General features: G+C 39.5%; 1 protein-coding gene across 3 annotated transcripts in view; it reads right to left on the reverse strand.

Annotated features, from left to right (window-relative positions):
• Positions 1–2,193: 2,193 nt before the first annotated feature.
• pak5 (p21 protein (Cdc42/Rac)-activated kinase 5) overlaps positions 2,194–12,170 on the reverse strand; it is a 74,573-nt gene continuing 64,596 nt past the window's right edge. For all 3 annotated transcript variants that reach the window (XM_042391378.1, XM_042391375.1, XM_042391377.1), the window contains 5 exons: positions 11,697–11,830; positions 5,860–5,986; positions 5,230–5,355; positions 4,985–5,119; positions 2,194–4,160 (listed from right to left, as the gene is read on the reverse strand). In XM_042391378.1, the coding sequence (XP_042247312.1) occupies positions 4,005–4,160; positions 4,985–5,119; positions 5,230–5,355; positions 5,860–5,986; positions 11,697–11,830 (678 nt within the window). In that variant the 3' untranslated portion in view covers positions 2,194–4,004. The remainder of the gene's footprint in view (positions 4,161–4,984; positions 5,120–5,229; positions 5,356–5,859; positions 5,987–11,696; positions 11,831–12,170) is intronic.

Genomic DNA, 12,170 nt, shown 5'->3' on the forward strand with positions numbered 1-12,170 from the left:
CCCCGACTACATCAAAAGTCAGAAAGGTTGGAAACCACCATGTTATATTATGCGTTGTGTTAAATCTTCAACTGAAAAGTAACTAAAGCTGTCAAATAAATGTAGTGGAGTAGAAAGTACAATATTTCCCTTTGAGATGTAGTGGAGTGGAAGTATAAAGTAGCATCAAATAGAAATACTCAAGTAAAGTACAAGTACCTCAAAATTATACTTAAGTACAGTACTTGAGTAAATGGTCCTCAAGCACACAACAACAAATCCACATGGCGGGGGTTGCTATGGCAACACACGAACGAGGTCAACAGACAAACAGCCGTATTCTGTGCGTCAAAGCCGGATGAACTTTTGACGACCTCAACTAAAAATACAACAACACATTACCCAGAGAAGCCTCTAAGCCTCTAAACACTCAACCAAATACAAACAGAGGTTTGCAGGCTACTAAATTGTCTTCAATACACCTGAGAAATGACACTTTATACTCACATAGACCCAATCAATAAAACAACTCCATGACTGACAACACAAGCTGACCGAGTGACGGAGAGAGACGCCTTACTCAGCAATGCCAACAGCTATCGTTGCACAGTACAGTAAATAAACTAACAAACGGAGTGTCACTGCCAACTCTTAATTAATGTGAAAAAAACTCACCTGTTGGGCTGTAATGGAGCCGCTGCTGCACTGCAATTGTCCACATTTATGGCTGAAACGTGCGCAGGATACAAATATACTTTTTCTCTCTTTGAAAGTAAATTCTTTGCCGTTTTTACGGTGAAAAAAACACCTACTTGGACAGGTTTGACCAGCAAATAGTCCTTGCACTGTATGGTGTTTGCATTTCATCGAGCACGTCATTTTCTGAACTTAAACTAGCTAATTAACGGCCTGTCAATCACACGTCAAAGTGTAGAAAAGTATTCCACGTTTGGACATTTTTCTGCCTGTCACGAAACACTTTGAAACCGTTTAAAACTCAACGTTCAATCCATGAAATACATAGATGTAACCAACGTCATTAATGATGGCGGCTCTGCTGCGTTCAGGTGTCCCCAGTACGTAACCACGCATTTTATTTGACCTTTGACCTGACACGTCAGAGTTGAGCCATGGCCTTAGGTGATGACAACACACCAACAAATAGAAAAATAAATTCATAAATAAAAATTCTGTAAACATCCTTTCACAAGACATTTCTATATATATTTACTACTGTATATTCCTATCCTGATAGTTGAACTGGTGTTTCAAAGAATAAGAATTTACCACATTGTTGTAAATATACTTTTCAGGAAGAAATGCTGAATCTTTTTGAATCTTTTTAACTTAAATGTTTAACTGTGACATTTAAAGATATTGACTGATATTACCATCAGCATTAAAAAAAGACAACCAGATGTCTGTTGCTGTGTGCAAACAGATTTAAATGCAGCAACTGATTCATTACATTAATTGCACCTGTGCTTATCCTACTGTGAGGTGTCAAAAGGACTGAAAAAGATATATAAGTGAAAAAATAAACATCCTGCGATCAGATAATTATTGACGCCGCTTCTGTGAGCCGATGGCAAAACCACCAACATACCTATAGGTACAAATTCACAATTTTGAATTTACCTTTACATTGTGGTGACTTTCTGTATTTGGAACAGTTGTGAAATATATTGATTATTGTAACTCAAACATCGACTCTCTCTACAGACTTCACTTTGACGCTCATTGATGACCTGCAGTCCCACTGGCCCCAGTACTTGTGCTTTTATTTACTGAGCCGTTGGCGGAGGTATCTTTCTCTGTGAAAGAAGCTCCATTCTCTGTCCGAGCTAAATCAATATCCCATTATAGTGTTTCAGAGGGAAATGGCTCAGAGGAAAGAAAGAGAAATAACCTCATATATTATGGCAACACCAATCCATGGATGTGTCTTTTCTGCTTCTCTGTTCTGAGGTGAAGTTAGGGTGAAATAGTTGGAAATGAGAACTGTTGAATTTAGAGAATATGGAAGACCCAAACAACGAAGAGAAAATAAACTGTTGATGACTGAAAGGAACTCCCTTGAATAATCTGACAGTGTGCTGTTTAAAAAAAATCTCTGCTTGATATGAGACACAGAGAGAGAAGAAGAAGAAGAAGAAGAAGAAGAAGAAGAAGAGACCGTAGAGGGTGATGAAGGAAAAATCCATGCAACACATCTCAATGTTTTTATGGGCGTTTTTTTAATTGAAACCAGCTTCACTGATAACAAACATGCAATATCACTGTACAAGCCAACACCACAGATAAGTGTTACTCATTCAAGTCTTGACACATTGTCAAGGATTAGCCAGCAGCACACACACACACACACACACACACACACACGCACTTTCAGATGTTGTACAGAGATAAACACGCTCTACCTCTTTTGCTCTTCGACATACACAGACACACACACACACACACACACACTCTCACGCACACAATCACACACTCACACACACACGCACACACGGTCATATTTACATATCACAGTGAATGATGGGTAAAAATGATGCAGGGGAGGAGGATTACACTGTTCTCCTGGTCCGACCAGAGATGAGAATGGCAGCACAGTTCCAGTGATAGCGAGTGTGTGTCTGACTTGAGGTGGGATAAGGAGTGAGATGATGACAGTGAGGATGTGAGTAGAAAACGAGACCTTTTATCAGCATCCTAAAATCTGCACGGTAGGCGGGCGTCCTGGATAGGCGCCTCTCAGCATTTAGAGAAACAGGATGAGACTTCTAATATAAAAAAAAAAAAAAAAACAGGTCAGCGTGGAGTAAATCTTTTTTTTTCTCCGTCAAAATCCACTCAATCTGTGCTACATTTAAATGCATGGTGTAATTACAGTATCATAAATACAGGGCTTTCATGGTGTCATAAATAGGTTTGGGGTATTGCTTGGATGATATAACAACTGATATCACTGTCTGCCGATGCACTCTTAGAAATGTAAATCAAAATCCAACAAATAAAAACAAAATAAACAAAAAAAAGGCCACACTACCAAAAAATAAACCTTCAATTCCAATAAATAAATAAATACTTTAAAACGTCATACAAAATTCTGACATTACCCTTTTTTCCAACATTTAATGGAAGTTCTGTCTACAAATGTAAGATAATAAATATATTTAGTATTTTTAGTAACAGTTAGGTTTAGGTGGGTTTATTTGGGATATCTCTTATATCTTTAAGCAAAAACTGGATTATAAACAGTAGGAAAGATCTCTGCAGAAACTCTATTTAATACTGCTCATATCACAATGGTTACGACACGATAAAATACTGCAAATTATCAAAACTGTACAGAAAAACTTACAAGTTTCTCTAAAATACATTTTCACTGTTAGTGTGTGAAAAGAGAGATACAAGAGAGCTCGTCTGTTTGACCGGCTGAGCAGCAGCCTGCCCTTCAGGTTCAGTCAGGAACTGACGACACAGCAGCCATACGACAGTCTTTACCAGTCAAAAGCCCCTCTCCGCATGCAGCTGATCGTTCTGCCCTCTGCTGCACTGGTCTGGAGCAGAGCGCCGTTCCCCAGGGTCCATCCACCTCATCAGCATCAGCTCGCCGCACCCTTTGAAGCTCTCGCTGATGGCTACTACAACTCTACATGGAGCTGAAGACTCAGAGTCTAGGAAGAGAAAAGACTGCAGCATTGCGAGCCAGCCCACACGTTTCTACTGGACGTCTAGTGAGTTCCTCTGGCACAGAACACTCTTCTACTCCAGGTCATAGTTTTAAAATAGTAGATGATTTTTTTTTTCTTCTTTTCTCTGTCATGTGTTTTTTTTTTAAATGTATTTCTTAGATATTCCTCTAGCTAATCTACGTCACGGTTACAGGTGTGAGTGTTAGTGGCGCACCACCAAGCGGTGGGGTGTTTTGGCTGGGTGAGGGCAGTGCCACCCTGGAAGTGTGTGTACAGTATGTGTGTGTTTTTTTTTAGTGTAGAAGAGGGCGGGTTTGAGCCAGGTGGTCAGCGGTGGCGATAGTGTCTCATGAGGGGGACGATGCAAGACGGAGGGCCCGACAGCTTTAGGAAGGGATGCTGGAGGAGCTCCTGGGCCGTGGCTCTCTGAGAGGGCTCCCTCACCAGCATCAGGTCGAGGAAGGACCGCAACACCGAGGACACCTGGAGGATGAAATGGAACAATAAACTTTTACCATGTTGTTATTGATTGTAAAGGAACATCTACTGCTAACACAAATATGTATGCAAGAAAGATATCACATGCGTGCTGAAAATGGTAGAACCATGATTTAAACCTCTGGCTGGGATCCTCTCCATAGATGCTGAACTAATAAGTACATGTAGTGTGTATTTTAAAACCATTAGACATATCAGACGCATGGGGACAAGTCTAACAGTCTACAGCCATGCTAGCAGCTCCGTGAGGCTGTACTTTGGCACAGAGTGCTTTGAGCTTAATGCTGATGTCAACATGCTAACATGCTGATGTTTAGAAGTTATAATGTTTACCATGTTCACCATTTTAGCTTAGCATGTTAGCATGCTAACATTTGCTAAATAGCCCAAAACACTAAGTACAGCTCAGGCTGATGGGAATTACAGTAGTAATTAATTTTGCATAAAGTATTGGAAAAATGGGAATGTTGAACCAATGACGGCACTACAGGAAAAATTTAATTAAAATGAATTAAAATTAGATTGATGAACTAAATTTCATCAATCTCATTGTTAAGACATATCATTTAGAGCAATCATATAAACTGTTTAATTTTACTGTAGTCATTCTTAAAATCAATCACAGGTATGGACAAAGATTTTTTGTGTGAAGACTTAAATACCTCAACACATTGTTATGACTATCACAACAAGTTTTTATTTTTTATTTCTGGAATGATCCATTAAATAAATTGTATGTCTTTAACTTCAGATTTCCCATCGTCAGTGCTTTACTGTCCAAAAAAACACTGCACTAAGGTTTTTCTTACCTTATGTGACTCTTTTAGCCGTGGGGGCAGGTTGTCTCGTATCCTCCTCATGGCCTGCAGAGGGGGCTCGTTAAAGTAAGGGGGCTCTCCATCCACCATCTCGATCACCATGATGCCTAAAGACCAGATATCAACCTGGACACACACCACAACATTCAGTCAGTACAGTGAAGGACTGTGTCTCTCCTCTCTGCCTCTAATACCTGGTGCAGACTGAAGTTAATCCATGTGTGTGTGGTCCTCACCTCAGTCCCATAAGGTAGTCTAGAGATGACCTCTGGTGCCATCCAGTATGGTGTGCCCACAAGGGATTTCCTTTTGGGCACCTCTTTGGAAACTTGGGCACAAAAGCCAAAGTCTGATAGCTTGATCTGCAAACACACACAAACACCACGCAGCCTTCAGCTTTCACATGACATACAGCAGTGATTGTACTAGTTCAGAACCTCAGTGTTTGATGTCAAGAAGTGCACTGACCCATTGTGATGAAGAGCTTTCATAGAAGACACTAATCTCCCGTATTAGTGGTTAATTATGCTTCAATTAATCATGTCTTATCAGCTCGTTAGGAGGCATTAGGCAGGATTTAATTACTGGGGCACAAGTGGTAATTGATGATGATGAGTTTCTGGCACTGGCTGTTGACAAGTGGCAAGACTGGCATCCGTGGAGAAGGTCAGTGTGTGTGTGTGTGTGTGTGTGTGTGACAGTAAAATAACAACTGACAGGAACAAGGGTATTAATATCGGTTATACCTGGGGTTGTTCTGTTTAAACTGGGATCTTCTGGATTAATAACATCCCAAAGGAACAAGTGTGAATGGATAATACCTCTAAACACACACACACGCACACACACTCATCATGTGTTCTTACCCTGCCATCACTGGTCAGGAGAATGGAGTCGCTCTTGATGTCGCGGTGGATGACGCCCTGTGTGTGCAGGTAGGACAGAGCCCTCAGCACCGACAAACACACTGTAGCGATCTGCTCCTCATTCATCCTGTGAGGACACACACACACACACACACACACACACACACACAGAGACACACACACAAACACGTGTTAGCAATGACAGTGGAAGTAGCAGAACATGTGGTACAATATTTGGCATGTTGAAACAGACTAATTTAAAGATGTTTTAGAGGTCACTAAGGCATCTAAACCTGCAAGAGAAAAATACAAGAACCATTTACTGACTGTACAAAAACTATTTGGGGGGAGGGTTGTGGTCACAAAAGGGGAAGGACTGAGAAGTGGGTAGGATGTTATTTGGGAGAGCAGGGGAAGGTCTTTTAGTTTTTTTTGTTCCCATATTTAATATTTTATTTTAGCCTCCCATTAAAATGTTGTTAATAGTAACTTTTACCTTCACTGCAACTTTAATGACTAATGAAAAAGATTTTGAAACTATCACTCTAATCAGTGATTTTCAGGGGTATTCATTATTTTCATAGCGAATTATGTACTATTTATGTGTCTCTTGCCTAATATTTATACTTTTATGTATTTATAAATCAATCCATTTGTGTCCTGTATTTTTTCTGTACTTTCTTTCTCTGTGGTGCTTTGTTAGAAAGGTAAAGGTAGAGCACGCAGCTGTGAGTGAGAAAGACCAGATTGTTTTTTTAAAAAGAGAGAAAGGATCTTAAATCATTTCTTAAATTTCTAAATATGCACAGATTTCCAATGATAACTACAACAAGACTATATAGGCAATAACTCAGGGAAGTATATTTAATTTTTTTCAAGTAACGCATTTTTTGTGGTGCAAATTAAAATAAACAAATCCATTGTTTATTAGGCTACAGCACAGACAAGTTCAGCTTCAGAATTTGCTCTAATCCTAAAGAGATTACAGTCCAACACAACCGAGATGGAGCAGAATCCAGTTTGAAAATATCTCCCTGTAGCCTGCAGCGGCTGTAGCTGTGTTGTGCAGAGCAGGCAGGAGGGTCCCATATGGAGAGACGGGGCGATGCAGTGCGTCTGACTGAGCTCACACAGAAACTCACAGCTCCACTGAACATTAACATCTAGACCCAGCTGGTCAGGCCAATGCTGTGAGTGTGTGTGTGTGTGTGTGTGTGTGTGTGTGTGTGTGTGTGTGTGTGTGTGTGTGTTATGAGCTGCGAACATATAGAGTACATGTGTAGAAAAAGAGACACGCTCATTTGCAAGCTGGATCAGTCTAACATACATAAATGTAGTATATGTACAAACACAGTCATGTATGCTTTAAGTCTTTCATCACACACACCTATACACACACACAAACACACACACACACACACACATATATATATATATATATATGTACACACCTTACGATGCAATTGCATCAGATTTTATTGTCACACGTATGCATTTACAATCAAAAGATAAATGAGCCTTCTGCTAATGGAAAAACAACTGGCTAATTCAAAGTGTATGGGATAGATACGTGTACGCAAAAGCAATTCACCTCCTACTGCCCCCCCCCCCCTTACCCCACCCCCGCATCCCACACACACACACACACAACCGAACAGAAAGCAGGATCACTGAAATAGAAAATTGTCTCAAACACAAAGCGAAAAACAATTTTAATGAGCCTGTAAAGGTTGTTAAGGGGAGGAGAATTACACACGCACCTACACACACACACACACACATGCAGGTATTTATCCACACACACACACACACACACACACACACACACACACACACACACACACACACACACACACATACACACACACACACACACACACACACACACCAGCACACACTCTTACATATGCTTTTGCAGTAACATTAGATAAAATCCCAGTGAAGTGCAGCTCATTAACAAACTATAAAGTATAATTGAAATTTGATCGTGATCGAAACAGTTCAGAAACAGGGACGCCCATTCCGCCATTGCTGACTCGCCCATGCGTATTAGCCATGTGTGTGTGGGTGTTCACGTTTTTCAGTGTGTGTGTTTGCTGCCAACAACCCAGCGAGCTGATGAGCCTTGCACAACGCGAGGCAGGCAGCAGTTATTTCCACAACAAAAGGCTTAACAGAAATAGCACAAAGCTTTCACCTGGACAAATATGGCTGAAATCATCAAGGAAAAAACACGTTGCTGTATTCATTATATTATTATCTTGGATATATAATGTCTAATAATTAAATCAAGTGGTTATTTTGTATGGTTACTAACTCCATAAAGTTTAATAATGATATCTAGCCAGTAAGCTCAATTCCAGAAACATGTTTATCTCTTTATTTTGTTTACTTGTTCTGATTGGTGATATTTCTCAAGATATCAATTTGACTTTTGTTCCAAACATACACATTTACTTCCACTTGAAATTCAGCAAACTCATGTCGGGTGAATGTGTGTGTTTTGTTTGAGAGATGGTGATAAAGAGAAAAAAAAGAGAGAGTTAAAGAGAGAACACGTGTGCCCAATAATATCTTGTTAACTGAGATTTCCATTAGTACCTCCACAAGCACTCACACGCACACACACACACGCACACACACACACACACACACACATACACACACACACACACAAAAACAGGCAAACATATGTGTGGGAGACTGTTCAAAATACTTCATGGCGGTGCTGAGCCTCACCAAAGTATGTTATTAGCATCCGACACCGCGCAGCGCTAAAGCTGACACTCCACGCAAATTACTGTAATTAAGTACCAAGCACAAAGTAAGCTTAAAACAATGAGGCGGCAGCTTAGAAACACGACTCAACAACAGAGACGCAATTAGGAAAAGTTGGAGAACAACAATCCTAAAACTATCAAAGCCAGGACTGGATTACAGCCCATCTGTTTGCTTCTCCTGGTCGTCCTGTGAAATCATCCATTTTACATCTTTGCTGAGTGAAGTTTGATTTTTTACAACACATGGTACCTTTGCTTGTTGGTTTTCATGTCATCACCTGCACTTCAAATGTGTTCAGTCATTTAGACATCACAAATAAAAATAAGCCCTCTCTCATAAGGCTGCTCTCTCTGTTTGTTTCAGCATTTTAAATAAACACTCAAGGCTAATTTATTCACCACACTAACACACACAAATAACATGCACAAAGCTGTGACCTAATTTCTGGGATTTATATTATTTTTATTACATTAGCTTCTTCCTTTTTTCTTTTTCAATCAACTTTGGCTCTTATCACCCTTTTCGACCCTCCTGCATCCAGTCTGAACCCTATTGTTTAGGTTTTAAAGGAATAATTTGACACTTATTCTCTTTCTTATTGAAAGTTAGATTATATGATTAATTACACTCTCTTGTCTGTCTGTTACAGCCAGTGGCCGTATTTCAGTTTCCACAAGTTAATAGAAGATTTCAGGAAGTTACTGTGCCTGGCCAAGAAATGGTGCAGCACATAATAATTTAACTGTAAAACTTAACTAGTCAGCTTTGGAGGTGCTTGTAGGTGGATTTTATTACATTTGGACAGAGCTTGGCTAGAAATTCCCCCCCGTTTCTAGTTTTTATGCTAAGCTAAGCTAATCAGCCTTTGACTGTGGCCTCGCGGTGGTATCAATCTTCTTCATCTTACCTTATCCTTTTATTCATTTATCTATTCTTCTCATTACAACTTAAGTTTATTGCACATAGACTTCAATTCTCTATTGAGACTCAACTTCATCCAGTGCTTCATGTATATTCACAGTGCTCTCATGGCTAAGTATATCCTTGAGTACAACCTGTTGGATGTGGGTAGCTGCACTATCAAGTGACCCCCCTGTTAGTGTCAGGGTTATTTCTGAATGCCCCTTGTTCCTTTTCAGTGGGAATTCTACTCTGTTCATTTCTGTTTTCCAAGGTTCCTTTTCATTCCTGGCAGCATTTATCTTGTGTTTTTTCTCTTTATGTAATTATTCCCCCTTTGTCTCTAGAGTTGTCTGGTAAATACCAGATCCAGTATGGGCCATATTCTCAAATATCTCCAATATGCCAGATAACCAGGTGAATAAGACAGGTCTGACCAGGGGAGGAATTGTGAATTTCTTAATTTCTTAATCTGGAAAGTTCTGGTATCGAGGCCTTTTTTGACTAATTTTTATAAATAATGAGTCTATTTTAAACATATCTGTGACACTTTATTCACCAAGAGTTGTTTAGATTTCTATGAATCCATCTTTCTGTTCAGTCCCCTCTGTCCACCAGCAGGCTGTTTCAGAAGCAATTTACATAAAATCTGCATTATTAATGACCACTTACTCCGATTGACTGGAGCTGTGGCTCCCACCTTCACCCCCAGCCAATCGAAATACTACCTTATGAATAATGCAAATTCCCTTACGCGGCATCTTTACCTGAAGTAATGGCTGCAACTGGAGATGTAAGAGAGTATATAGCAGTCTATGAACCAGAGTCTGATCATGAATGAAGGGGAAGAACCTGCTGCTGCACAGCTGAGATTTCAAAAGGATGTTTTAGATCGTGTCTAAGTTTCCTAGTGTAAGTTTTTCAAACATAGCTGGAGGCCGCTAACTTAGCTTTAGCACACTTCCTGTGTCCTGCTTTGCTCGTCATCCGACTGAAATGCAAACTCTGACTACACAACTTATGTACAACTCAGGATAGCGCTGGGTGGCAGTGGGCTCATGCTAAGTTTCCTGCATATTTGATTGACTTTCTGGTGTGACGTATTGACAGGTTCTGCCTCAATGCTGCTAGCTCTTGAGACGCAAATTTCAAATTTTCAAAAAACTTAAAAAGATTGAGGAGATAGAGTTGAGAATTTTACATCACAGGAAGACCCCCTCCATCACCCCTAATCCATCCCAAAGCTCATTTTTCTTGTTTAAATTATTTAAATCACCTCAACACCATCGCCTCAGTAGGCCCTGGATCTCACAAGTCTTTCACTCTTATTATTTTGAATTTGGGGATAAACCCAGCAAACTACTATCCCTGCAGTTAAGGCAACAGAGGGCCCAAAATTTGATCTCTCAAATCTGTTTCCCTCTTGGTGACATCCTCACAAATCCATCTGATATAAACAGGTGCTTTTCAGATTACTACTCTGGCCTTTAGGGTTAGGGTTAGGGTTAGGGTAGGGTTGATTCATTCTTCAGTGGCATAGAAATCCCCACCATTAGCCTTGATTGCAACGCTCAGCTTGACTAAATTCTCTCCTGCAACAAAGTTACCAGTGCCATCCAGTCTATGCAAAGTGGCAAAGCCCGGACAAGTTTTCCATTGAATTCTTTAAAGCCACACACAGCTTCCTGGCAGCGCCCTGTTTTATTATCTTATTATCCTTATCACTTGTAATTAATTATTTCAACTGCCAGAGATGATACTGTTGTTGTTTGTTTGGTTGTGATAGATTTGTGTGTCATCTGTGTGATTGTCTCTTGTGCATGTTGTTAAATAAAAAAGCGAAAAATAAAGTTCTATTAAAAAAATTGATTTTATTTAGTTACTTTTAAAGCAAAGAATGTCCTGGATCCCGGTTATATTTCAATATGTACCAACCTTTATCCTGAGATCATGATATCGTTATCCTCATATTCCCTATAAATGTACTGTCCTTCCCTTCTTATAACTCTTTTATTTATGTTTTTGTGATTCTTTGATTAATTTCTACATTTAATTTAGAGCCTTTTTGGTATTTTCCACTGCTGTATCTACAGAGTTTTTGGTAAATTTGGCATTCTTATGTTGTATTACTCTATTTAAGGGACATGATTGAATACCTGGTGTGAGTCACAATGTCCGTGAGTGCGCCGCCCTCTAGAAACTCCATAACGACCCACAGCTCATCTCCCACCAGGTAGCTGTTGTACATGTCCACAACATTTTCATGATGGTAGTCCCTCATAATCACCACCTAAAACACACACAAAAGAGAGACAGAGAAGCAGAGAGAGAAGGAAACCTCTTTCATTATATATTTACTTGTTCAATTTTTGTTTTCAAGTCAAGGGACATGCTGTGTTTTTATTGGACTGATGCAAAGCTATCACAAATATTGGCCTGTAAATTACATTCTCAGATACAGTATATACTGTACATTGCTATAATAAATACTGCATTTGTAATATAAACAAAATATAATTTAATATTTGTTTTATTTTATTTAATTAAAATTATTTATTAATTGAACTTTTCCTTTGTCTCATTTCAACATGTTCTGGAGGCTTAAGTATAAAAGGATTACATTCAGAAAT

Source organism: Thunnus maccoyii, chromosome 17 (genome assembly GCF_910596095.1).
Source record: "Thunnus maccoyii chromosome 17, fThuMac1.1, whole genome shotgun sequence".
NCBI lineage: Eukaryota > Metazoa > Chordata > Actinopteri > Scombriformes > Scombridae > Thunnus > Thunnus maccoyii.